General features: G+C 34.0%; 4 protein-coding genes and 1 long non-coding RNA gene across 5 annotated transcripts; 2 read left to right on the top strand and 3 right to left on the bottom strand.

Annotated features, from left to right (window-relative positions):
- The first annotated feature begins 296 nt into the window (after positions 1–296).
- Positions 297–4,111, top strand: VPS22 (EAP30/Vps36 family protein). The gene is made up of 7 exons (XM_039049973.2): positions 297–528; positions 705–815; positions 1,181–1,316; positions 1,995–2,149; positions 3,542–3,649; positions 3,741–3,830; positions 3,912–4,111. The coding sequence occupies exons 1-7, from the start codon at positions 478–480 to the stop codon at positions 4,011–4,013; spliced, it is 753 nt and encodes a 250-aa protein (XP_038905901.1). The 5' UTR covers positions 297–477; the 3' UTR covers positions 4,014–4,111.
- Positions 4,112–4,181: 70 nt separating this feature from the next.
- On the bottom strand, positions 4,182–5,572 carry LOC120091830 (fatty acid desaturase 4-like 1, chloroplastic). The gene has a single exon (XM_039049972.2). The coding sequence runs from the start codon at positions 5,246–5,248 to the stop codon at positions 4,295–4,297; it is 954 nt and encodes a 317-aa protein (XP_038905900.1). The 5' UTR covers positions 5,249–5,572; the 3' UTR covers positions 4,182–4,294.
- A 1,785-nt stretch (positions 5,573–7,357) lies between these two features.
- On the top strand, positions 7,358–8,049 carry LOC150032458 (uncharacterized). Its single transcript, XM_090306496.1, has one exon. It carries the CDS (start codon positions 7,606–7,608, stop codon positions 7,933–7,935), a length of 330 nt encoding a protein of 109 aa, XP_090162622.1. The 5' UTR covers positions 7,358–7,605; the 3' UTR covers positions 7,936–8,049.
- A 3,921-nt stretch (positions 8,050–11,970) lies between these two features.
- Positions 11,971–17,319, bottom strand: LOC120091776 (DEA(D/H)-box RNA helicase family protein). The gene is made up of 8 exons (XM_039049896.2): positions 16,652–17,319; positions 16,169–16,444; positions 15,292–15,615; positions 14,383–14,574; positions 14,153–14,308; positions 13,255–13,655; positions 12,906–13,063; positions 11,971–12,527 (listed from the first exon to the last, which is right to left on the bottom strand). Exons 1-8 carry the CDS (start codon positions 17,021–17,023, stop codon positions 12,208–12,210), a joined length of 2,199 nt encoding a protein of 732 aa, XP_038905824.1. The 5' UTR covers positions 17,024–17,319; the 3' UTR covers positions 11,971–12,207.
- An 8,915-nt stretch (positions 17,320–26,234) lies between these two features.
- On the bottom strand, positions 26,235–27,086 carry LOC120090223 (uncharacterized). The gene is made up of 2 exons (XR_005485453.2): positions 26,575–27,086; positions 26,235–26,474 (listed from the first exon to the last, which is right to left on the bottom strand). It is a non-coding gene; the product is annotated as an uncharacterized LOC120090223 (long non-coding RNA).
- Positions 27,087–27,973: the final 887 nt, after the last annotated feature.

The raw sequence follows: 27,973 nt of genomic DNA, 5'->3' as shown, positions 1-27,973 counted from the left end.
AGATCGAACACCTCCCCTAGTTCTATTTTAGTCCTAGGATGACGTTCTTCATTAACCATTTTTGTTAGGTTCAACTTTGGTGAGGCCAAGGTCAAGCACAATGGTGGCCAAGGCCCAACCACCCTCTCCCTTAGGCTCGTTTTAGTCCTAGAGTGCTATCTTTGCTCAAATCTTGTTATTTTCTTGATCTATGGCTTCTAGTCCCATTTTATGCCGAATTCAATATTTTAATCTTAAATATCAGTTTTTTAAGAGTTTTTTATTTTTTAGAAACATTGATCACCTTTTTCCATTCCGTTTACCTCCACATTTTAAACTTCTGACTATATTCGTATATAAAATGGATTTTCTCCGATATTTTCCTCGTCCCCAAAATAAAATCGATAATTTTTGGTTCTCAACTTCGTTGAAGATCCCGCTTGAGTTCTATAACATCAAGGCATCCGATCGGAGCAACAAACAGAAATCGGAGTGAAAATGAGGAGGAGACCTGGCATTGGAGGCTTACAGACAGCCGCGGCGGCGAGGGTTCTTTTCTGCTCAATCTATTTCATTTCATCCAAAATTCTTGAATTTTATCAATTTAGTTGCATTGTCATTCGGATTTCCATGGGGTTTATTGTTCATCTCCACTAATTTTGAAGTTATTTCATCTTTTGAGATTGTATTTTCCATTGATTAATCAGTGATGATAATATTTGCAGGACCAATACCGCCAGCTGGGTGAAAATGTAGCGAAGCTCAGAACCGATATGATGAAGGAGCAGCTCTCCACCTTTCGATCTCAGTTAGAGGATTTCGCTCGCAAACACAAGGTCTATAATCGTACTACAAGACCCCTTCAGTGTTTTGCTATCAAATATTTGATGAATGAAGTTATCTGCTTGATTATCTGAACTGAGATCTACTTAGTTTAATTAGACATTTTTCCATATAAAAATTAAAAGTAGTTACAATTTTAGACTGTTGCTCTATGTTTCTACTTGAATAAATGCTTCCTTTGGACTTGGTATTGACGGCTTGTTCTTGCTTCCAAATTATTCCTGTCCCAAAAGATAGTGATTGCTTGCTGGATTTCTTATTGTCTAGTTTCACGGTTTTCTCCTTTTTGGCTTTGTCATAGTAGTATCAATTAATTTGCCATTTTAATAACTTCGAGTCAATAATTTGACTTGTGCAGAAAGATATCGGTAAGAACCCGGCTTTCAGATCCCAGTTCCATGAAATGTGTGCTAAAGTTGGTGTAGATCCCTTGGCCTCAAACAAGGGGTTTTGGGCAGAGCTATTAGGCATTGGTGATTTCTATTACGAGATTGGTAGGTATGGATTTTTTTCTTATCAGATTAAAGTACAAGAAAATTTTGTGGTTTATCATGTCAAGAGGGGTTGTTGTGTCCCTCGCTCTCTTGTTAGGCATGTTCTCATAAGTTGTATCCATCTTATATTCTTTGCAGTTTGTCCTTTGTTCCTTCTCGAACTGCAGAAGATATTCCTTTTGCTTAAAGGAAAATTTTGCTGGAGTTTGAGCGCATGTGAAATCCTTATAGCATTCCATATGCCTGTACATCGCCGTGTCTGTGTTGACACGTTGTGCATGTCCTCTTTGCCTTGGACTAGGAATTTTCATTTGAATTTCTTGTTGAGTTTGGCAAACCGAGGGAAATATCATAGTAGTTTCTTTCTTATTCTTTTTCTGTATATGGTAGATTCTTTATTCTTAGTCTGACTTGGAACTTGGAAGGCGAATTTCCCTCACTCTAGGAATTATGAAATTAACCAAGTGATATTTCAACCCAGTAATGGATTTTAAGCTTCTCATGTGAAATTCCGAAAGTGTTTCATTTGCTTATTGATTAAAGATGTTGACAGTTGACAAGAATAAATTATTCCTATGGTTGAAGCATAAGTCATCATTCTTGTTTATCTCAATCTTGTTGCTGGATTTGTATGCCGGATGTGTTTGCTGAATGTAACTGAACTATTTTGCTAGACAGGAGTGCAAATTGTTGACATTTGCTTGTCTACAAGACCCCACAATGGAGGTTTGATCAGTTTACAAGAGCTGTGTACTTTGCTTCGGCAGAGACGAAAAAGTGATCGTGAAGCTGTTTCTGAGGATGACTGCCTGCGAGCTATAAGTAAACTGAAGGTATTGAGATAACGGATAGATCTATATTAAAAGTGTGACCTTGTTATATTTGCTATGGGTTGAAATTAAAATTTTAAAAGAAAGGGTATCTTTATTGTTCTGGTTTCAGTATTAGCTAAATTGGATATTACTTCAACAGTCTTTCAATTTGATTTCCATTAACCGGAATATGTCAACCACCCTGAGTGAGCCAAGAGGTCGAAGGAATGAACTATACGACCCAAATGTGCTTGAAGTCGTGAGTTGAAACAATAGTTTGTAGGTACTCAAGATATTAACTATTGTGCAAATTTTCTTATGTCAGATGTCAGATGTCATAGGATCATTTGGATATCCTATGAAATTAATCCAAGTGAGGAGCGTAAGCTATCTGTGACTCCTGCAGTCAATGGAGTAAATATGCTAACAGGTTGCCACTGCCCCTCTAAAAATTATAATTTTTAATATCCAAAACCACCATGGGTTGACCTAGTAGTCAGTAAAGGTCATGGTATAATATTGGGCTTTAGAGGAAATGAGTTCAATCCATGGTAGCTACCTTCCTTAGATTTAATATCCTACGATACAAGTTTCTTTGACAGTCAAATGTTGTAGAATCAGGTAGGTTGACCTATGAGAGAGGATGAGTAGGAAATAGTAAACATTGTAACAAAGAGGGATTTCAAATAGTTTTATTGTAGTTAATTGTAGGTTTTAATTAGTTGTAAACACCGCTATTTTATTTGGAGTAATAGCCCACTCCACCAACTTAAACTCCACCAACTTTAAGTTGGGGGCCCAAACAACCCCTTAATGTTAATATATAACATTATAAGTCATTTACACGTAAATCAATTTTTATTTATATTATTTATTTATTTCTATATATTTATCATGATACTCTAATTATTTTTCATAGTTCTTTAAAATTGATAATCTTGATATTTACATGTACCCATTAGTCATTTACTTCAATAGACATGAGTTCTGTGGTTATCCATACTATTTCTTGAAGTATTCATTAACGTATGAATAAATCCAATGCATCGAAATCAATGTTGGCATAAATACTTTTCTCTTTGGGGATAAAGCTTTCTCCACAGTTGGGATGACTGCTAGATGAAAATCGTTATACTGGCAGGAAACGTTTCTCCTCTAGGGAAGGTTGATTCCAACTAAAATCTCACTTTATGGTATGTTGCTGGGGAGGATCGTAACCGAATGGTTCATGTGCTTCTAATCATACAAATATTTACATGCTTGACTAATGTTTTCCCTGGCACTTTAATTAGTTTTTGTTGTTTCTTAATGTAAAATATTTTATTTCAAATGTACTATACTATAAATCTTCTTGATTTACGAAGTGCCATTCTGGAGTTTATCTTACACTAAAATCCAGATAATTTACTCCAGATATTGGGAAGTGGTTTTGAAGTAATTACTGTTGGCAAGAAAAAACTTGTTCGGTCTGTTCCAACCGAGTTGAACAAAGATCACAATGAAATTCTTGAGCTTGCTCAGGTTACATTCTCATTCAGCCCTTTCTGCAATCTTTTGCTTTTAGTTTTTGGCCACAAAGAGACTAATAGTCATACACAAATTGTTCTCTCAGGCCCAAGGCTATGTAACTGTTGATGAGGTAGAGAGACGACTTTCTTGGACATCTGGTCGTGCAGTTGATGCCCTCGATACTCTACTGGATGTAAGTTTTAGCTAACATTTCTTTTCTACCATCTAGCATAGTTAGACACCACGTTTGTAAAAAAATTCTGCACTTTTACAGGAAGGTCTTTCGATGATTGATGATGGCCACCGTGATGGTAGACGTCGCTATTGGTTTCCTTGTGTTTCTCCTATCTCATCTTCTCTCCCTACTGATGCCTAACATGATAATTTTAAAGAACAAGTACTATGTAGTTTATGGTACGATAGAATCACAAAGCATGTATCCTATGCTTTTTGTATCAATGCTATTGTTTGTCATTTCCCCTTTGTTCTATTTATTTATTTTAGTTGAACCTTGATGAACAATGCGTAAAGGAAAAAACACGTCTGCAAATAACAAAACATCATATATAGTTTACGTTTGAAGATATTTCAAATGAACAATTTTGTTTCCTTCCATTCTACAAGGAAAAGCATAATATGAATGAAAGAAGAATGTGGTTAATGGGCTGTAGTTTGTTCTATAATCTCAGTCTCTTCAGTCCATGCAGAATTAGGCTCAGTCCAAGATCTTGGTCTCACCCCAAGTTTGAAGAACAAGATCATCTCCAATGCCTCGAAAACCTTTGTTTCATCCAAAATCTTATTCCAAATTCCACTTACTATGCAATAGTTGTTGTTATATGGTGGACGATGATGTGCAGAATGCTGCCTTCGTGACACAAGCAGGCCAGCATCTTGCATTGCCACCACCAGTGGTGGTAGTTCACTCTTTTTACCATGAGCCCATGCATGAAACTGTTGGCTAAACATTATGCAACCTGAGCACACACCAACGAAACCATGTAGAATGGGATCATCAAATGCAAGGCTTACAGGAAGTACGGCGAAGGTCACAGCTCGTGCCAAGGCGTACATATTGTTGGCAAACTGACGCTTCGTGATTGTCCATGGCCACTTGTGATGACCTTGGAATGCTTCTATTTGGGTGCCGAAAATTGGAGTTGACACGTTGCCATAGTTATCGATGCCCCAATGATAAACTCCAGATCCAAGGTCAGCTAAAATGTAGCCTACCAATGCTGCTAAAGCAGGCTCAAGCCAGATATGTGAACTGGCTGCGCCTACTATTGATTTTGCCAAAGAGACGAGCACCGTGGTGCACCCACTGGCTACCCACGCACGATGACTCCAGGTTGATCGTAAACTCGGGTCATTAAGAACAGAATAATAGGTGGAGGAATTGACCAATGTAAGTGGAGTAGGAGATATAACCTCACGTTCAATGAGTAATTGGCCATCGGCATGCTTCGGATTGGTGGTCGTAGCACCAGCAGCAACATTGACCGTAGAGTTGGCTATGCAGTAGAAAACTCTGCGCGGAATCGGAGTGCTGCATGGGTTAACATGGGATCGGGAGCTCAGAAGGAACTTGTTTTGAGCTAAGATGGACATTGGAAGGGAGGAAGAAGAAACCAATAGAGAAGAATTATGGGTGGCAAAATATTGAGAAGTGTGAGTTGAAATAGAGGCCAAGAATCTGTGGAGAGAAAAAAGAGGAAAAAGGAAGAAAAGACAATGGTGTGATGGACACAGAAGCCGAGTGGGATTATGTTAACATTGAGGTTTATTCTAAAGGGATTCTCTGAAGGGAAACTATGGCTTCATTTTGGAAAATTTTTGTGACTACGTGGAACTGTTTCTGCCTTTGAAGCATATTAAAATTCTAAGTTTTGGTACCACAAATTTCTAAAACCATTGTTTGGTTGGGAGGCAAGTCATATTGTAGATAGAGACGCAGAGGTTGAGATTTGGCTACAAACTTCCTCTTTCTTTTTGGACGGTTACTTGGAAATATTGATTAAATACGATTTTGGTTATGTGCTTTCCACTTATCAAATAAGTGAAAAATAGGTACAAGGTTTAATGGTATAGATGAAATTTTCGTCCATATACTAACAGTAAAAATATTATTTAACTCTAATTGAAAGCTAGAGTATTATTGCAACACTTTAAAGTTTAAAGATATTTTCTATTATTTTTTCTTTAATTTATATTGTTGCCATAGAATGTTAAAACGGTTTGACAGCAAAAGCTTTTGTAACACGGTAGTTATCAAGTTGACAACATTATGGGTACTTTTGGACTTCAGATAAAACCTGAGGAAGTCAAATATGTGAGTAAAATTGAGAAAGTTACCTCATCCCAAATAGACTCGAGACAGGCAGGAAACAAGCCTAGAAGAGATGTCGTGTTATTGGCTCGTCCTGAAAATTGAGGTTGAGGCCAACTCACCCCTCATTTTTGACAAATGCTAAAGACGAGAGGGCAAATCAATTGGGTCGGTCAATCCAATTAACCTACCTTGACCTTGAAGGTCGAGGTCGAGGCCAACTCACCTCTTTTCTTCGGATGGATGCCAAAGAAATAAGAAGAGAAACAATAGAAACAATATAATTAGGTCACTTAATAGACCCACTTGACTTCGAAGGCCAAGGCCAACTTAACCCATCTTTGGAGCCTATTCTTAGTATGCCACTATCTGGCGTCGAGAGTCCTATTCCTAAACAGGATAAAGGAAATTCGAATCATTTTCCTAAAAGAATGAAAGAAAACTCATGTTTAGCCCCACTAAGAACATGACAATACTAAATTAAAAGTATATTAAGAAAGGCTTAAAAGAATTGGAAGTTACTATATATACCAACAAGGTGCACCTTCATTTTCAATGCTCAATCATAAGAACTCCAAAATTAAACGTACTTAGCTTAGAGCAATCCTATGTTAGGTGATCTCTTAGGATTTCCTAGGATGCACGTGAGTGAGGACAAAACATACTGAAAGAACCCGTGTTGGTTTGTGGGGACAACTTTTGCTCTTAGAAGCATCAAGACAAACTAAATGATGTTGCCAAGTCGCAGGGGATGCAAAGGAATGTTGGGGCCATAAGATGTTGAATCCAAATTCTGAATCTTGGGCCTGGGCTGTACATTCATATTTTCCCTTAAATTGCTTGCTCTAACCCTAGTACTGAAAACTAACTTAAATTTTGGAGTGTCTGTGACATGCCACACTAATTTGTTATTCTAATTGTTTTCCAAGTGATCTCTTTCCCAAAATACAAATTCACTATCGATGGCATGTCAACGTCAATGTTTCATTTTTTTACGAGGCCACTTCAAGATTACAAACTAAAGAGAGCAATACTTGGGTGCTTATTGGATGGACATTTTTACAACCCACCCTAATCACATCCAATCACACAGAAGAAGGAAAAAAAACTTTATAAAATGACAAATTATGATTAAACATTAGGTAGTCACAAAAATGAATATAGTTCAATAGGCATCCAAGTATTTTCAATTAAAGAGCACTGACGATCTTAAAATCGAAGACGAAAGACAAATGTGCAATAATAGTGGAACAACTGCACCTTTTGATAAAAACCAAACAAACGCAAAAATATGGTGCGATGACATTCTATGAATGTGGGTTTGTAACCCAAAAAATTAGAAAAAAAACAACAAGATTATTCTCCTTCCACAAATAAAAAATTTAGACAACCTTTCAATTTTTTCATAATTAGCAAAGCCAACTACCTAATAATGAAAAGGGAAAATTATAAATATGGGTGAAAATCCCCATAATCACGCCTCTCTTCTCATTCCAAACCAAGATTATCCTCTCCTCTGAATCTTAAAAACCAACCAAAAACCAAAAACTATTTTCATTCCCTTTTTCCTCTCTCTCTCTCTCAATTCCATCATCCTTCATAAGATAGAAAAAACAAACAAACAAACATAGAGACGACGATGGAAGGGCTCCACCACCATCCGAATAAGGGTGGTCGGAGCCTGGAAGTCATAGACGTGAGGAAATTGAGTGAAAACAAGATGTACTTAAATCAGTCACAAAAGCGAGCCATCGTCGACCCGTCATTTGTGAAACGATATGTGACGAAGACAACAGAATCATCAAAAAGTTCAATGAAGAAGCCGTGGTGGAAGAAACCGGAAATGAAGAGACGACGACGTGTTGCAAAGTACAAACTGTATGCAGTTGAAGGGAAGGTAAAGAGTTCCATAAAGAAAGGGATCAGGTGGTTCAAAACCAAATGTAGCAGAATTATATCTGGGTTTTGAAAGAACTTTCATCGTATATTGTAAAACAAAAATTATTATGTAAAAGAAGAAACAAACAAACATACACTTCAAGTTCTTTCCTGGTTTTTTTTCTTGTTCTTTCTGTGGACATGCTTTTAAAAATAACGTAGGATGGTTGATAATGAAGATCAAATGTGCTTTGTCTTATGTTGTTTAAAATTTTAAATGCATGGCGATTGTTTTGTTTGGTTTGTTATTCTCTGTTTGGATAATGAAAAACTATTATTGTCTATATCTTTTTATCTAAAAAAAATATAGAATGAGCTTTCTGCCCTTATTTTTCTTATTTTTCTTAAGACACTAAATACTTTGAAAGAAAATACAAAATATACTTTTAAGTCGTGACATTTAAAGTTGACATTTATTTGATCTCTAAGATTTTAAAATGAAATCTTTTATCTGAATAATCGTTATAATCTCCTTTCAAGATTAGTTGATTTAACAAAATGTTGATATGACAATTAATTTGCTGATTTTATATTGGTGAGGTGGCCAAGTTATATCTACTCTTTCTTTTCTCCTCATCCCATCTTCATAGATTTAGAAACAAACATGTTTGTTACCTAGATTTGTGAGAATGTTCTAAAATCTCTTATCATACATTCCCAAATTTATGCGGGAATGAACAACAAAATTAGCATAGACCATTTCAAACTATTTTTCAAATTTAATAAGTTCAAAATATTTTTTTTAAAAAAAAAAAAAAAAACCTAATAAATAGACAAATCTCAAACTTAATAACTTACTTTGTATAGAATGCCCCAAAACTTTGTATTTTGTGTCAAAGATATTCTAGAACTTTTAAAATTTTCAAAAATACCTTTAAACTTTCCTAAAGAATTCTAAAATGTCATTATCATTAGTTTTGAATGGAAATCATTAGTTTTTTTGTGTAAAAAAGAATACTCCTAAACTTTTAAAAGTTTAAATATTAACTTTAAAATTAAAAAAAATAATAATAATTAAAAAAAACACTCTTACTATTAATATATGAATAGAAATCGCTAATACTTTCTTACTTCTCTTTTTTTTCCCTCTCTTTTTCAATACCCTCTTACTCCCCTCTTTATCAATTGTATGACATTTACTTATTTATAATAAATAAATAAAATTGCCCACTTCAATTTATGTATATAGACTACAACAAGAAGAAAAATAATAATAGAATCGTCAAAGGATCTTAATACTTAAATGTTTTAACAAAATTGTACATTAATAGTTAAATGTGTGTTAATAGAAATATATATATATCTTGTATTTGGCTACATCATTGTGGTGTGTTTTAGGGGTAGATTTAGATTTTTGAAATTTTGTAAGATTTTGTGGGATTTTATATTTCAACTTAAAGTTTTGATTTTTATTTTAATTGCTAAGAACGATCATATTCACACTTCTTTAAATTGAGAAAACGTGTCAATTTCAAAGCACATTAGACCAAAGTGACTTCTGAACGAGACAAACCAGCTCAGGAGCAGTCCGATCAATCCTCCAACTTCGATTCAAGATTGGTGCCTCGAGGAATTTTTCGATGCCTACGTGGGCGCTAAGGCGGTCAATATAGTACCAAGGACAGTACTGTAGCCATGACCTAAGCCAATCGGTTCATCCCTTCCCTTTCAGAAAGATTCTCCTGAAATAGGAATAATGAAAGCTCTCGCAATCGCATCTCTTCACGGAGGTAGGGCTTGCATAGACATAGTACCAGTTCCATCTCTAATCTTTGAGAAAATGGGAGTTTTTTCCACACAATAGTGTCAAGCAAAGACCGAGTATCTTAGCTTGGCACTCGCTAAAAAGAATAAGAATGAAATTGGTGTAAGAATTGGACTAACATGATAAAAATGAAGGTATCGATAAGAAAAACAAAAATGAAGATATCTATATATAATTTGTTTTAAAATTGGTTCTTTTTTTACTAAAAACAATTTAAACAAATTGATCAACGAAGGGAGCATTTTTATTTTTATTTTATTTTAGAATTATTTTTGCAATGAGATATTAACGATTTTTGTTCATATACCAATGATAAGGATATTTCTTCACTTTCTTTTTTAAGTTTTAAGGGTTTTTAGTACTTTGAAAGTTCAAGAATATTTTTTAAATAATGGTTTCCATCCAAAATTGACTGTAAAAATATTTTTGAACTTTCTTTTAAAGTCTAAGGATATTTTGAAACTTTTGAAAGTTAGATATTTTTTATACAAATTACAGCATTCAAGAACATATTTTATAATTTAGCCTTTGATTATTATAGATGACGTTTTTGCAAGACTTTTATCGTTTTCCACTCTAATGTAGTCCTTATGATTTGAATTTAGTACCAATTTGATTCATATGAATACAAAGTTTCAATTTAGTCCTTACCATTTGAGAATTATTTCTGATTCCTATACTTTGTTTAAAACTCACAAATGATTCCTAAGTCATATATAACCCGCTCAAAAAATATATCTTTTTTTTTTTTTTAAGGTAAGCTCTAAACCATGATATATTAAAGTAATATAATTACCTAAATAAAATATTGTATCATAAAATTAAACTCAAATTATAAGTATAGGTTATGGGATCAACCAAGATCCACCAAATCAATGATTTTGTAAAGAGTGGATCCAAACCAATGATCATAAAAGAATAAAACTAATGAATTTCTTTTTATTTAGTCAATCTATTATCGCCTGGTTCTCCATTTGGCATTTTCTTTTCTTTTCCAATTTTTTATTTTTATTTCTACTTTTGTTTTGAATTAGTTTTTTTTTCTAATTTTAAATCAAAATTAGATCTATCTCTATAATAATTAGACTTTTTTAAATAAAAAACATACCAATGCTATAATAATTACGCTATAATAATTGATCTTTTTTTAAAAAAAAAAACAACAAATATATATACACCATACTAAGTAAAATACTAATGTTAAAATTTATTTTTAAAGGTGTATAAATACTCTCAGTTCAATTCAGTTTTGATTGGTTTTTCAAATAAAAATTTAATCCAAACCAATACTTTAGTTTTCTTCATATACAAACTAATAGGACCAATTTTATACTAGAAAACCAAAGCAAACTAAGTATCAAAGTTCCTAAATCCAAGCCATATAATTGGATTGAAACTTCTAAAAAGAAACCAAATTGAAACTAGATATCAATGGTACGTACCTATACTTCAAATAGTTAAGTCATCTTCATAACCAACCTAAGCATAAGCATAACTACTTAAAGCAAATCTTCATTCAAAACTTGAATCAACTCTTGCTCTACTCTTGAGCTTTAAAAAAAGTTTGCTACCTCATGTTTGAAATTAAATAAAAAAGAAATTGTTTAGTACTTAAATTTTTTTTAATATAATTGATCAATAATTAATGTCAGTGGATAGAAATTTTGAATAACTCCAACAAAAAAATAGCTATTAGGAGTAAGATATTATACATTTTTTCCTCTAAATGAGAGGTTAGTACTCCCTCCCACATTATTGAACCAAAAAATTGTTGATATACAGCTACTACAATTATATTGAAGAGCAAGACACTATAAAACCACTAAATTAGTTTTACTAATCAAACTTCCACGTCTTTAATACAATATTTTCAACAAAATTGACTCTTTCGCTAATGATAGCACAAAGGTTGTCAAGTCTTTGATTGTACAAAGGTTGTCAATCAGATTGAAAGATGCAAAATAGAACAATTTAACTGACGCTTAATATATGTTTAGAAAAGTCTTTATAACCAAAAACTCCAAAGTTATAAAATCCTAATACTTGAATATGACATCTGAAATGTATCTTAGTACATTTCAAATGGGTCATGACAGAGTACGGGTCATTCGTTTAAGCTCGTAGTGAAACAAAACGTCTAGTTATGAAATGCTCCATCAATAGATTGGATGCATTAAACAATTTCCTTTGCCCACTGGGCAGACATTATTAGACTCTTCCATTATGGATTCTTCATGCTAAGAATCTAATCTCATTCATTTTAAAAATAAAAAATAAAAAATAAATGTTATACAGAAATGCTTGGAAATAAACTAAAGTAAAAATTAAAATTAAAAATAGAAGTGGCTCAAAATTTCTCATTAAATTATACAGAAGGGACCTATTTCGAAAAGGCTTTACCTGAACACAAGCTACAGAAGAATATAAATTGTGTAACCGCAGAAGAAGAAAACCTTCCACAGTTTATAGGTGATAAACTCAACTAGTATTGGGGTAAGGGATTGCTAAGAAAATTGGAATATAAGTACCTTTTGAAAATTATGGTTGCAGAGAACTCAATAATTTGAGAGCCAACTCCTCTTGTTCTGCCACTGAAATGGACTCTGTATTGAAGTTGTTTTCTACTTTATTGTCAATATCACTATCACTGTCAACAAATTTCTTGGATCTTTTCTGAGGTCTGTCTTCTTCAGACCCAGAAACGTCGTCCTCCTCCTCCTGACTTTCTTTGGCAGCCTTCTTCTTCATCTTCTCCTTTCGTTTCTTCTCTTTGAGACGGTTACGATTGAGAAGTTTGTCTTCCTTGTCAGCTTGTTTTAACTCTTCCCTCCTCTTTTTGTAAAACTCATCTTTTTTATCTGACACGTAAACCAAATAATAAATGAAAATACTCATGCTTCTTTTACAGGGAATACTGATGTTCAATAAAAGCAAGCAGTAGGGCAGGTTCACTGTAAGATACCATTAGGTCTAACAAAAATTTATGCTTCACTTTGTACTAGTTTATGTTTGCTATGTAGTCTAACAAAAATTAAGTCTACATCAACACATTTATTTTCCCTTCTCGTTTTCCTGAGCAGCTTTCCATGGGAGGATTGAATGGATAAGAAGCCATATCAAAGAAAGCAGCAGTCATTGTGAAATAAAGGAGCCCCAAAAGAATAAAACAAATAAATAAATATTATTATTTTAAAAAAAACGGGAACTAAATAGCAATTACAAATAAGAGGGCATACCTTTATCGACTACAAATGTCTCATTGCTACTTTTGATGTCGGCTAGCCTAGCAAGAGGGGCAAGTGGGTTGCCGTCCTCGTCAAAACTGACTCTCGTTCCTACTGGCCTGTGGACATTTATCTTTAACTTCTTTTTCTTCAAAATCCGAGTAGGTGCCCTGAGCAAAGTTTCTAAATCTTCAGGTAGCAAGACAACATTTCTTACCCAACCAAATATTTCAATTAACATAAACCATAGTGAATTTAACATTTCCCAATGCAAATTAACCTTTACCAATTAGCAAGATCATGATCATCTACCGTACAAACATTAACAGAAAAATAAAAACAAAAAAGTGGAAAAACTCACGCAGCATCTTCAACTTCACTAGAAGGGGTATCAATAGGCAGAAGAAGTCTTTGGTCGCTTTCTTTAAAGTCACCACACTCCAATTCTCCATCGGATGTATTGAAAACATTCTCGTTACCCGACGAATCCAATGCAAGAAAAGTGGTAGGATTAGCAGACATCTTCTGTGACCTCCTTTTCTGATCAATAAAACGAATTTTTGGGGTCATTGGCAACCCCAACGAAGCTGAAAATTCGTCAATTGACAGTTTCATAACATCAAATATTTCCTTATCCTTCTGGATATGAATTGACCGAAGATATGTGATAAAGGCCCTTTGAGCGAGTTGCTGAAAATTAGGGTACTTGACTAACAAGGCTGACAGCAAACCAGAAACTGGTTGAAGTCTTTTTGTGTTTGCCTACAAAAGGAAGTAAACATGATAATACAGTAAGTACTAGTTAATTTATGATATTGACACTTCCATCAGTTCGCTTATACTACATTGTAATATTTTTACAACATAAAAAGGAGCATAATCCATTATCATCATAAGAGGAACTTACTAGTCCTCCCCCACCCACCCCACCCCGATGGTCTTTTTATGTTGGTGTTCTCTTTATAAACACCCCAAAACATGATGATATAATTATCATCTACCATAATATTGAATGTTAACAAATATATGGCATAAATTACTACTTATCCAAATTTCATAGGTCAGATTTCGTATGATAAAAAAAATTATTAAAAGAGTTGGACAATAAAGGGTAAAAGTTAAATATATCTCCTTTGATATATTTGAAACAATTCTTGTATAGAGATGGTATACACAACTTTTCATAAAATAATAATAAACAAAAGAACCAACTGAACAGGAAAAAGATATGAGAAAGAAAGGAATGAGAAAATGTTTACCTTGATAAGCTGAATGGGCACTTTAGCTGATTCCAATCGTTCAAGCATTTTCATTTCCGAGGGCATAATAAATAAAACTGATCTCCCACCTGAATGGTACCGGGCAGTGCGACCAACTCTATGTATGTAAGACGCCACATCTTCTGGGCAATCAACCTTCATAAACAAGAATAAGATTGAAATCAAGCACCATTGGAAGTTGAGAATGATCATTTCTTTAAGTAGTTTACCTGTACAACCCAGTCAACAGCCTTATTAAAATCAAGACCTCTAGCGGCTACATCTGTTGAGAAGAGAACTGAGCGCTTCTCACAGAACTCAGAATATATCCCCATCCTTTTGTCCTGCTTCAACCTTCCATGGAGGCACTTCAATGGGATTCCAGGGCGCAACTTTTTGAAAGTTTCAAAAACAAATTTCACCTGTTAAACGATGGTGACAAATGTCAATGACTGAAGCAACAACAGACAGTAACATTGATATTGACATGATAATTATTTTTTATAAGAGATATGGCAGTGTTTTCTTTTCTTTTCTTTTTTATCATAAACAATCAAAAAAATATTATTATTTTATATAAGAGAGATGACAGTATTTTTTGAAACAATATTCATAAGTTCTTGCTTGGTAACAATATACATGTATATTTTTAGAAGGATGTGGAATTTTTCATTAAGGAAATGAATGAAGACTAATGCTCAAGATAACAAATACAAAAGAAACAAACCAAAATAAAGATTCTGAGAACTAAATGAAAACCAAAAAATGTCTTATTACTTTTATCTTTCTTTGAGTTTGTTTTATTGTGGGGCTTGGCTTGGTAACATTATTATCAGATTACTTGTTGAAGAACACTAAAAATATAAGACTATCAAATGATGGAGAACCACTACACAGATGCTATAAATTAATTTAACGGGGGTTTATTAAATAGTTATCTACATTTACATAAATACGTCTGAGTATGCACGCCCATTAGTTAATGATAATATAATAGTAACTTTTGAGATGTGGTAGTTGACACTAAGACTAGACCCATTGGATGTGAACATTTTAGAGAAACACAAGAATATGCTTTATATGAGATCTCCTGCAATCAAAAGTTAAACTTGTAACCAAAAAGTATCACAAGTAGTTACCTGCTTACAGCTAGAGAGAAACACAAGAATCTTAGAATTAAGATGGGCCTTTATAAAGCTCCATAGCATGTCCAGCTTCTGCTCGAGAGGAACAACCATAGAAGTTTGCTGTAGACTATTGGGTGTGGCAGTCACAGATTCTTCATGGACACTAAGGTACTCGGGATCTTTCAAACTGAGTCTGGCCAGATCCTGAACAGACTTTGTTTGCGTTGCTGAGAACAGAAAGGTTTGTCTATGCTTAGGTAGCTGTGAGACGATAGCATTTAAAGTCTTCTTAAATCCAACATCAAGAATACGATCCGCTTCATCAAGGACTAAAACCTGTCACTGGCCAGGAACCATCCAATCAGCAGAAAATTATACATACATCTACACCATCACTGAGAACAAAAGGTTATATAAGCACACTATTAAATCAAGCAAGTAGCAACACACACACACAATTTAAAAAATAATAATATTAATAAATAAATAAATAACAATCAAGCTTGTAAATCTATATGATGTAATCTTATTTTCAACTCCATTCTCTAACTTCATATCCCCTCCCTGTGTGTGTGTGTGTGTGTAAGATAGAGAAAGGACCCTAATAAAAAAAATGAAGGAACACTAGCCAACAAAGATCAGAACAAACAAATCATCAAATCTACTGTTGTATCTAGGAATGCAAAGAGATAACTGTGATGCAAAATGTGACAAGAATCTATTCAAAGAGATAACTGTGATGCAAAGTGTGACAAGAATCTATTCAAAGAGATAACTGTGATTCGAAGGGTGACAAGAATCATGTTCAAAGAGATAACTCTAATGTATCAAAAAGTGCATGACATTTTAATCATTTGTTTGTAAAGATTGAGAAATTAAATATGATGACCTGAAGCTGTGAACAATCAAAATTTGGAGTCTCGTCCATATGCTGAAGGAGTCGACCAGGAGTGCAAACAAGAATATTCAACTCATTCACGTGCTCCTTCTCAGTGTTAACATCTTTACGACCACCAATTAAAAGGCCAGCGCTGAAATTATGAAATTTTCCAATAGCTTTCAGTACATCAAACAGCTGAGCTCCTAATTCTCTTGTGGGAGATATTATTATACTCCCTACTCCGAACTCAGGACCCCATCTCTCTCTATACAATTTTTCAAGAACCTGAAAAATGGATTCCTTCGATCAATTTAAGCAAGTATGCATGCAAGAGGTAGGAGACATAATGCATTTGAATCTTTGGAACAAGTCAGTTAAAAACGCTTCTCAATTATCCCGAACTCCCTCTAAATATCCACCTCTAATCCAATCTAGAATAACGTTCAAAAGGAGTAACAGTTTTAGTTAATTAAAAAACCCTGTTCAACTTACAGGTATGAGAAAAGCTAGCGTCTTTCCTGAACCAGTTTTAGCTGCACCAAGAATATCTCGACCACAAAGCGCGTGAGGCAGTGAAGCCTTCTGTATGTCAGTCATGTCGACGAACTCAGCTTTGCGCAACCCATCTTTGGTCTTGTTCGAAATCGGCAACTGATCAAACCTCGTCGCTCCGGCGTAACGAGAGTAGGTATCGGCGTCGATGCGGCCAACGGGGCAATTCGCGGGTGGCGGAGGGAGCGACATAGGATTGGAGCCTGAGTCAGGTTTCTGTGATTCAATCCATGAATTTAAGATCTTAATTTCTTCAATTTCGGATAGTCGCTTCTGCTTGGCAGACTTCTTGGATTTGAATTTCTTCTTCATTGTGAAAAAACCAGGGGTTGGCGTGAAACTGCACCAGAAGGAGAAATAAGGATCGAAGAAAGAAATATGGCGGTGGAGGCGCGCCGGTGACTGGCGGTGGGCCGGTAAGGTCTGCGGCTGAACAATAACAGAAGAGGGAGAAGTACAAAGAACTGAAGAAAATCAGTGGGGGAATGGAGGGAGCGAAGGTAGGGTTTAGGGTTTTCTCTTCTTTGGAACCTTTTTTAAAAATCTATAATAAATATAGGAAAATACATGAAGTTTAACGAAATTATTTTAAACTATCAGAGTCTATCACGAGAGCGATGACACGATATTTTAGTATTAATATCAAAATATTACCGTTTATCACAATCCTGAAATAAAAAAATATATATTTTAAACGAAAGATTTTACTATTGTTTGTAAATATTTTGATCTATTTCATATATTTGAAAATAACCTTGAAGTTAATTGTAAATAGAAAAAAAAATTAAAATAATTTTTGCTCCGCTTTTTCAAAATATAGATTTTATCTTCTACTGACACTAGTTATAGCACATTGTAATATACATGGTCCAAAATTGTTAGAACCTAAAATTTTAAATAAATATATTTTTAGTTAAATTTAAATAGTATAAATATCTAATGTGCAATTTAAAAGTAATAAACTATATTAGATAACTAAGACTACATCGTGGTTTATCCAATCAATTTATAATGAATATAAAATGTGTTGGATGTAGTTTAAAATTTTTGAAATATACTTTAGGGAAATATAAATGGCAAATCAGATATAATTCTTGTAAATATTAGATATGAAGTTTAAAATTAAATAAAAATATGAAATAAAGAAATGTATTTTCATTTATAATTTTAAATGGTCTTGAGTAAAAATAAATTATTTATAACTATATACACTTAGAGTTTTTTAAAAAAGGAAATTTGAAACAACGTTGTATCTTCTAAAACATTGTAGAATTTTTATAGATTGGAGAAATATTTTTATGTTTATTTTTTAATAAAAAATTAAAAATTCGAAATAAATAGACTAATATTCGGGAAAAAAAAGATTTTGAAGATAAAATAGGAATGGTTGAAATATCTAATAACAAGGGGAAAATGTAAAATTAAATGAATGAAAAGGAAAATGTAAAATTGATGACAAAAGAAAAAGAAAACACATGAAAGGTAAAATAAAAGTAGATGTACAAAAAAGTAGGACGGGATGTGAAGTAGAAGTTATCGAAAGATATAATAGAAAAAAGAGACATGTTAAAAAGAAGTATGAAAGGTACGAATGTGGACTAGTGTGATTGTAAGAGCAAAATAGTCTTTATTGAAAGAAGTTAAAGACAAATAGAAAAGTTAAAAAGTCTCCTCCATTAGTTCTTTTAATATAGTATATATATAGATAATCATCAACTGAGAATAATGCTCTTTTGGTTTGAGAGCTTGAAAATTAAACCACGGATATTCAAAACTAATGTTTATTTCACATTTTTCAACATTTTGTCTAGAAATAAGCTCTTTTCCTTTCCAAAATTGTGGATTTTCTCTACTTCTCTCTATTATTAGGTTTTTCATTTTATTTATAATTTCATTTGAATTTAATTAATTAATTTATTGATATTAATTTAATAAGATTGATATAAATATTTGTTTTAATAAAAAAAGTAATATAAATATTTACTTAATCTATTTTTACCATAAAAATTTATTAAATTAATGCAATTACTTATTTACATAAATTATTTATTAATTAGCTAACAAAATCTTAAATATATTTATTTAGTAAACTATTTAGTATAACATTCAGTTTTGAATAATGATAATCGATTGCGATAGGTTTTTTTATAATCAAACAATTATTTATTAAGATTAATTTTAATTTGATTCTTTATTATGATTATATGTTTTTTTTTTATAATTGGTTAATTATTTTTTGTGATTATTTTTTACTTCTTCGTCTATTATTAACGTATCATATTTATACATACATACGCACGTACATACGTACGTATATATATATATATCATTTTTTCACTTTTTATATAATATTTTGTTTATTGAAATATATTTCCCTTTATTATTTAACTAAAATTAAAATTACAGATGTTAAACTTGTTTCTGCTCCTGAACTATTGGTTGATGGTGGGGCTCTTATTGGTGGAGTTTTTGCCCTTGGCTTTGGTTTCAAATAATTAAAAATGATTAAGTATTAGACTATCATTAATATGACATTCATTATATATTTTAATCAATTAATTTTAATGATAACTTACTCCATTTTCAAATATTTATATTTAAAATTATTATTGATTCTTAATCAATTAATTTTTAATGATATTTATTTTTTAATCAATTAATATATTAAACCTGTATAAGATTGTCATGCTTAATTTTATAAATTAAATACAAACATAATTTTTGTTTATATAATTCTGGTAGTATTTCTCATGCACAACAAAACATAATCATCTTCGATTATCATATATCTACAAAACCTTAAACCAAATTGCCCATAATATCTTTTACCTTCCTCCTCTTCCCAAATTTCTTCTTTCTCTAGTTTTTTTCCCATTGTTGCTACGTAGTGATTGTCGGCTATGTGTTCACTGAAGAGCTCGTGGGGTCATCAAAAGGGATGTGAGAAGTCGTTGGAGAGTCAAATGTGTGAGTTTTTGCCAAATAATGGGTTTATTAGTGTCACATCCCACCCCGAGTCCGCCTCTTGAGCCCGAGGAGAGGCGTGAGGGACCGTAGATACCACCTTTTTGTGATACCTACTGCCCATCTGAACCTCTTTACTCTCAGTAAACTTTAAGCAAAATAAGTAAACAACAACTGTTTGATCAAGCTCATGTTATTACAACAGTATAACGTTTATACAACTCTCAGGCTTGACTATAAAGTTTACATCCACAACTCTAAAATCTGAAAGTATGACTGTGGCTATGGCAGACCTTGACCTTAGTAGCACACTGGAACTCCTCATCTTTCGCTACCTGGGAAGAAAAACATGAAAGAAAAGAACGAGTTTCAAGAAGCTCAGTGAATGGTAAGCAACTTCTAGAGTTTATTTCAACTCATAAATAATACAAGCATATCACAAATACGAGGTTAATACTCAAACCTTAGTCTTGAATGAGTCTGATCTCAAACTATACCTACACACACGGTAGATAGTTAAACTAATACTAATCATAAACACTTACTCTCTTGCATTCCATTTGTTTCCTATGTGCACATAGATCCTAGCTTCTTTCCTATGTGCACATAGATCCTCGCTTATGGGCTCAGAAGCTAGGCCTGCCAACCCTCTGACCATCCCATACAAGGTTCATCTCACAGGCTTAGGAACTAAACCTCTCGATCCCCTGACCATCCCATGAGATTCCACTCAGGGCTCAGGAACTAGGTCTATTGACCCCCTGACCATCCCGATCATATAATCTCATTCTCGTGCTAATTACTCATTCATAACATAAGCATATACTTTAAAAGATATGCTTTAAGACTTAAAGGAAAGTACCACAAACCTTGGTAAAGTAGGAACCTTTCTCTTAAAAGTTCCTTGATTTCCTAAAGCTTCCTTTTGAACCCTAAATTCCATATTCAACTTTAAGCTCTGATTACTCAGAGTTATGAGACTTATTTCGAGATACTTCCTTCTACAAACATGCTCTAAAATGTCTCAGAAAGCTTACCTTAAAATATTAGCTCATAAATCTTTGTGGTTCGGCTGGAATCCTCAAATCATCAAGATTGGCTCAAGCTTACTCGAGAGCTTGACCCTTCTGCCTTTTCTTCATCCTCCAGCCTGATTCCTTGGAGATTCTTCCTCGATAGTCCTACCCTGAAAACTAGATTATCTCAGCTTTTAGGTGGCTTTGAAATTACTCAAAACACACGAGTATTCTGGGAGAACTCCTCCTCCCAAGTTGATGCTACTTTCAGACTTCATTGCCCGACAACATCTCCTCCTCTTGGAACTTCTTGACCAACATATGGTCTTGCTACCAATGCATGCCCTTCATGATCAATGCATATCCTCCAAATTTACCTTCTAACACTCTTCCTTACATTCTTTGAAGAGGATTTGGGTTATGAATTGAAGAGACGCCTTATGGTGGTATTTATAGGCCAAAGGAACCGATCCTTCTCATCTTTACTAAGCCTCAACGCAAGACACCTCCTACTTTGGAGTGTTTACACCATGCTTTGCCACCACCTTCTTCCTTTCCATTCACTACTCTCATGCCACTTACCTGCTTGAGTTGTCTTCCTCATGCATAAGATTTCTTTGCATGACATTCTATTTGTCTAGCTTCTACTAATCTCAAGTTCAACCTTCTCTCGATATAGCCATTTGTTCGAGTGAGCTCATCAGCCTTACGTAACACAAGCGTCAGCACCGCTTAAACATATAGCCCATTGTCTAGTCCATCGTGCAACTCTTGCACTTCATCGCACAGCCCCATCGTTTAGCTAACCTCTCGTTATCACTTAACATCTAGCCCTCTTATTGTTGCCAATCGTCTAGTACCTGTGTCCCATCGCATAGCTCAAATCATTTAGCGATCTCTTACTCTCAACGATCTCGCTATCGCGTATCGCATAGCTCCTGTGCCAATCGTTTAGTTCCATTGTGTAGCGTTGATGCTTTATCGTCTAACGCATCTGCCTATCGTGTAACGCCATCACCCAACGTTTGTGTCTATCGCACAATGCCCATCGTCCAGCACTCTGCCTATCTTGTAACGCTCATGCTCATCATGTAGCGCCATTGTGTAGCACTTGCATCTACCGCTCAGTGTCCGCCTAACGCATCGTCTAAGCTTGTCCGCTCATCATTTAGCGCTATCGTCCAACTTCTACACTTATCGTCTAGCACTTACACTTGATCGTATAGTGTCATCGCCTATCGTGTAGCCCCATCGTCTAGCGCATCAACTCACATCGTTTAGTGTCGCTTGAAGCTACACGATCGTCTAATACATCGCTTAGCGTCTGCACATAGTTATACGATCGTCCGCCCAACGCCTTATGCTCATTATCTCGCTCTCTCGCTCTTGTTCACGCAACTCAACGCATGAGCACTTTTAACAATGCCTCTTGCCAACATTTGGCCAACATGCGTCCAAATCTCTACGCATGTTTGCCCTTGGCTTCAATGCTTAACTCCTTTTAACCTCTACAACTTAGCCTCATCTCATGCGTTAACACCAAATGCATGGTTTCTTTTGACTTTACACTTAACCAAGTTTTCACTAGTTAAGGCTTATCTCAAAGCTACTCAAGAAAAATCTATTTAACACTTAGAAATTTCTCTTCTCTTCAACATAGTATTTAACTTACACTTAGTTAATTCGTTTAATTATCTGCTTAAGTAGAGAAATTAAAATTTGAGTTTCATAATTAGGTCGGTTGATTTTTCCACCACTGAAATCTATGGTTTTTCACCTAAAAGTGGCATCAAAGTAAGAGCGAGAGATGAGTTTGGGGTGTCAATTCAATGGGGGTATAAAAGGGGTGAGAGAGCGAGAGCGAGAACAAGGTCGTAATCTACATGCAAAATAGTTCGTTTTGATAATTTCAAACTCATATAATAAGGAATATGTTAAAATAATAACAATAAATAAATAAAAAGTAGGGCATATATTCTTTTAGACCCAATTTTTGCTCATCCGTATAACAAACTCAAAATATATGCTCCTTTCTATGTTAAGTACTCTTTTTTCCTTTTTAGTTTAAAACACTATTTGGTCCTGAATTTTTGTTTTCAATCCACTATATAATATTTGTATTTTCAAATTTTTAATTAAGTTTTCAATCCACTATATAGTATTTATATTTTCAATTTTTCAATTTAGTTTTTGTACTTCTCATCAATCTTAAATTAGGTTAATGGAACTCCTTTTCATTGTTGTGCCCAATCTGACTGAATAAGAAAAAGTCATCCATTTGATATTTATTCAAAGAAAGTGGACATATTTAATTGGTAGCTTAGCCACAATGCCATCAATACCCTTGATAAATTTCAACATGCCCCATACATGTCTCTATTTCTCCATCCCTTAATCAAATTGGCATACCTTATTAATCCAAGTGGCATCAATAGTCTTCTAAGAGATGTCCATTGGGTGGAGCGAGGATGAGTGGCTATTTCAATTCCCATTTCCATGAAATTCTCTATAGCAGATTCGCAAGTATCAAGTTCTCGTAGAAAATACATTTTTATTCAAATAAAAAAATAATATTTTGTAATTAGAATAATAATATTTTATGTGTAGATATATAATTAAAATATTTAGTTGCATAATTTCTAAAAATTAAAATTTAAATATATAATATTCAACATTCATGGTCTGGAAAGTAAGAAAATCTAAAATATCAGATTATCTATATGTAGGGTCAACGAGGCCGGGGCGGGGTGCGTCCCCTGTCCCCGACCCCGTGGGGGAAATTATCCCTAAATGGCGAGGACGGGGAGGGGATTTCCCGTCGAGGAAATTGGGTCCCCGCAGGGCCCATTCCCCGTTTCCCACGGGATTCCCCATTTTTTTAAATTAAAAATTGATTAAGCCACAAAAAAATCCATTAAATAAGTTATCGGATTCCACGTTTTTTAATTCAAGTGATTTTATTTGAAATTTGACTAATGCACAACAAATGAACAAAAAACAATAGACTATTTTATGAAATAAACACAATTGACAATCAATTGACAATTTAATAGCTAACAAATCCATTAGATAACTTTACAACTTAAAATTCAATAAAATTTGAATAAGGAAGTCAATTAAAGGCAAACGTCTTATACATTTAAATAAGTTTACAACTTAAAATTCAACAAAACTCGCATTTCTCTCACGACTTCACAATCAAATCTTTCCCCTTTATTGGCATCATCCCATCCTTAGTTGTATTCATTTAATAAACAAATAATGTCACAAAAAAAAAAAAAAAAAAAGCAGACCACGAAATAATGTTAATCCTTGAGCATACCTTAGTCACCACACCATCTTCATCAGAATCGTTTACATCTTAACCATTTATTTTCCCGTGCTAGTACCTTACATTATCAAATATTTGTAATAAAATAAAATATTTATTAATATATTAAATGATAAAAAGATGTAAAACAAAATAAACAAACCAACCTATCAAAACTTCAGTTACAATCCAATTTTGCGCGCACATCAAAGTCTCTATTGATGAAGTTTGTTACAATATGGGCTTACAATCCTACCACGGGTACTAAAAGCGGACTCTGATGCAACACTAGATAACGGGATGGCTAATATGTCTCCTGCAATTTCTTGTAAAATTGGTTACTTGACACCATTTAATTTCCACCAACTCAAAATGTCAAAATCGGATGTTCGAGGTAAGACAGGTTCATCCAAATATGCATCAAACTGTTGCTTCTGATTCATATTATTGGAATTTGATATAAACAAGTCATAATCATTAAAATCATCAAATTCGATATTTTGTGAGGTTCCATCTAAATTTCTAATGTGATAATCATCACTTTCACCTTCATGCTTCAGCTGATATTCTATTTCCAAATCTGAACAAATTTTTTTAATCATTTCCACTTAAAAAAAACTATCTCCATAAATTCTAGGGAAGTAAAACTCAATCAACTTTAATTTGTAACGTGGATCTAAAACTGCAGGCATGGCCATTACCCCATGAATTGTCTTCCAATACTTATCAAACTTTGACATCATATTTGAAGTCATGTCTCTGATCTCTTGAATGCAGAATTAGTCCACCCAGAAATAGCCAATTTCAATTTACAAATTTTTGGAAAAAAAAGATTAACAATAGGATATTTGGATCCAAAAAATATTTCAGTCAGGTGATGAAATATTTTCAGTTTCTCACATATCTCTTTTACTAATATCCAATCTTGATCCAAAGGCAAACACTTGTACTTTGGTTCTTGTTGTTTTAATCGATAAAAAACAGCTTTGTACGTGACTAACATAAAATAGGTAGAATTCCACCTAGTACAACAATCAAGACTCAACATCTGACCATCATAAACATTCAACTGTCGAGTAGTTTCCTCAAATTTCTCCTTCTTTTTTTGTGTATGCACCCAAAAAGACACACTACTACATACTCTTTCGATCCCATCTCCTATCACTGCCAACCCATCTTTCACAATCAAGTTTAGAATATGAGCACAACACCACATATGAAATAAACTCCCATCCAATATTAAGTTTCCACACAAACTATTAACAAGCATATTCACCATAGAGTCATTGGTACTACAATTATCTACCGTTACTGATGACAATTTTCGATCAATATTCCAATCTAACAGTCATTCCATTATTTCTTCATGAAGCATCTCAGAAGTGTGTGGAGAAGAGACATATATAAACCTGATTATTTTGTTTTGCAAAACCCAACTATCATAAACAAAATGAGCAGTGACAACCATATAACCTTTTGTTTGGTGGTTGGAAATCCACATGTCCGTTGTAAGGGCAATCTTTCCTTTGATCTCATTCAACAATGTCATGGTTTTCAACTTTCCAGTCTCATAAATTTTCAAAATCTCCTTCTTTATTGTATTTCTTGACATCATCTTAAATAATGGTTGAATGACATTACAAAATTCCATAAAACCTTCATGTTCAACTATTGAGAGAGGATATTCATGTCTTATTATCATCCTAGCTAATGCTTTTTTTGCAGCTTCCTGGTCGAAGTTATATAAACTCAATGTATTGTTCTTCTCTATATTAGGATTCAATAGGGATTGTCGTATGTCTTTTTGTCCTTTATATGGGCATATCTTAATATGATCATGCAAATGTTTGGTTCCATTTTTACTTTCACCCTTAATTTTCGTTTGCAATAATTACAAACCGCCTTGTCTACTCCATCTATTTTTTATTTCTTAAAAGGGTTCCAAACAATCGATGTCAATCTCCTCTTTAAATATCCATTCTCAATATCCTCATCAAGAATAACACAATTATCAACATTCAAATTATCATCATTCGATGAACATGGAGTTAAATTTGGGGTTAAATTTGGGGTTGGATCTGGGATTGGACTTGGAATTGGATTTGAAGAATCATTATTTGTAGAAGGTGACGAAGACATTGTTTTCAACCTACCAAAAATTTAATTTAAAAACCTCTCTTTAGACTTGGACTTCATTTTCAAAGCATTCAACCCCAAAATTGAAAACATTCAATTTTCAAACATACACAAACATATTTTCCAAATATATTCAAGCCTAAAATTCAAAACATTCAAATATAAAAAATACACAAACATATTTTTCAAACATATTATTTACTAATTTCAAGTATACTTTTCAAAAATATCAGACGGCCAAACGGAGAACGAAAGAAAATTTTTACCAGCACCAACTTAAACTTTGAAGTCTTGAAAGTTAAATGGATAGAACTCGCCTCTCGAAATAGCACAAAATCTGTTTTTTTCGAAAGAAAAACAACACAGAACAGTCAAAATATATATAAAAAAACAAAGACCAATGATCTAAACAAAGTTCAAGCCGGAAGTGTCTTCACCTGAAAGTGGCGGACGGACGCGGAGCTTCACAAATCACGACTTCAATGCGGAATGGGCGGACGACGGACTGGAGACTTCGATTGTCGATTGTCGATTGTCGACTCCGATGGGCAGACATCGGAAGTGTCTTCACCTGAAAGTGGCAGACTGGGCGGAGCTTCACGAATCACGACTTCAACGCAGACTAGGCGGACGCCGGACTGTCGACTGAGCTTCACGAATCAATTGTCTTCACCTGGAGACTCCGACTATCGACGCGGACTAGGCGGACACCGGACGCGGAGGCTGGAGACTCCGACTGTCTTCAGATTTTAATGGCTGACGCTATCTTCACTGTATTCAATGGCTGAAGACTCTTCACGAGTCATGACTCCAACGAATCACCTGGAGTAGTGGATGTGGAGGGAGCTGGATTCGGCAGTAGGCTTGCTATCGTTTTAGGGATTTAGTATTTTTGACAGAAAGGAAGGAGGAGAGGAAAAGATTTTGGGCCTTTTTTTTTTTCAATCTTAGGCTTTTTGGGCTTTTTACTTTTTCATTTTAGGCCATTTTATAAACATATTACATATAAACAAATTAATAAGTTCATAAAATTTCTAAATATATATATGTGTGTGTAAAAATTTGGGATCGGGGATTAATCGGGGTTGGGGATACTGTCCCCATCCCCGAACGGGGCCCGAATAAATTCCCCGGTTTGACCCCATCCCCAGTCAAATTGGGGAATCCCCGACCCAAACGGGGACCCGGATCCGCCCCGTGGATTTTTTTGCCAACCCTATCTATATGTTATAAATGTGTTAAAGTATGAAAAATTGGGGTGAAAAAATAGAAAATGACTAATTTTTTAAGCTATGATTTTTGTGAAGTATTATATGTATGTATATGTGTATGTGTATATATATAGTTAGTATGTATGTATATATAATATTCATAGGGACGTAGCGTGGTCGGGGATGGGGAATGTAATATGACCTCATTTAGTCAACGAAAAAAAATTATCTCCACTTCCTCCCACATTCCCCATTTGATTCGAGATGTCCCACCCCATTTGAGGCGAGTCCCCGTAGTAAATGGACACTTATAAATCTTCTCCACATTATTACGAGGTATTTATTTACTTAACCCTTTTCTTGTAGTTTAATTCAAAAAAAAAAAAAAATCAACACAATCTAGTACTTCTACCGTGGGGTGAAGAGTTCATTCTCTTCGATTACTCTTGAAGAGTTACAACTATAAATAAATAAATAAGACACATTTTTGCATATAGTTTCAAAGTGTCCACTTTTTTTTTTTAATTTTTTAAAGAGCTCTAATTGACCTAAGGAGTTAGAGAGCATGAGTTCAGGGAGAGGAAAGTTGTGAACTTCACTCCTTCTTTAGCCAAAAGAGTTTGTG

This window comes from Benincasa hispida, chromosome 11 (assembly GCF_027475165.1).
Source record: "Benincasa hispida cultivar pf3 chromosome 11, pf3_genome.v1.1, whole genome shotgun sequence".
NCBI lineage: Eukaryota > Viridiplantae > Streptophyta > Magnoliopsida > Cucurbitales > Cucurbitaceae > Benincasa > Benincasa hispida.
Note: the sequence above shows the minus strand (reverse complement) of the source record. Positions and strands in the feature narration are given on the sequence as shown.

Excerpts from the sequence above, each read along its gene's own strand:
- VPS22 (XM_039049973.2), top strand. The coding sequence starts at position 478 with ATGAGGAGGAGACCTGGCATTGGAGGCTTACAGACAGCCGCGGCGGCG. Across the intron at positions 2,150-3,541 it reads GAGCTATAAGTAAACTGAAG|ATATTGGGAAGTGGTTTTGA; the intron begins GTATTGAGATAA and ends AATTTACTCCAG. Across the intron at positions 3,831-3,911 it reads CCCTCGATACTCTACTGGAT|GAAGGTCTTTCGATGATTGA; the intron begins GTAAGTTTTAGC and ends GCACTTTTACAG.
- LOC120091830 (XM_039049972.2), bottom strand. The coding sequence starts at position 5,248 with ATGTCCATCTTAGCTCAAAACAAGTTCCTTCTGAGCTCCCGATCCCAT.
- LOC150032458 (XM_090306496.1), top strand. The coding sequence starts at position 7,606 with ATGGAAGGGCTCCACCACCATCCGAATAAGGGTGGTCGGAGCCTGGAA.
- LOC120091776 (XM_039049896.2), bottom strand. The coding sequence starts at position 17,023 with ATGAAGAAGAAATTCAAATCCAAGAAGTCTGCCAAGCAGAAGCGACTA. Across the intron at positions 16,445-16,651 it reads CGCTAGCTTTTCTCATACCT|GTTCTTGAAAAATTGTATAG; the intron begins GTAAGTTGAACA and ends TCCATTTTTCAG. Across the intron at positions 12,528-12,905 it reads GACATTTGTAGTCGATAAAG|ATAAAAAAGATGAGTTTTAC; the intron begins GTATGCCCTCTT and ends TTTACGTGTCAG.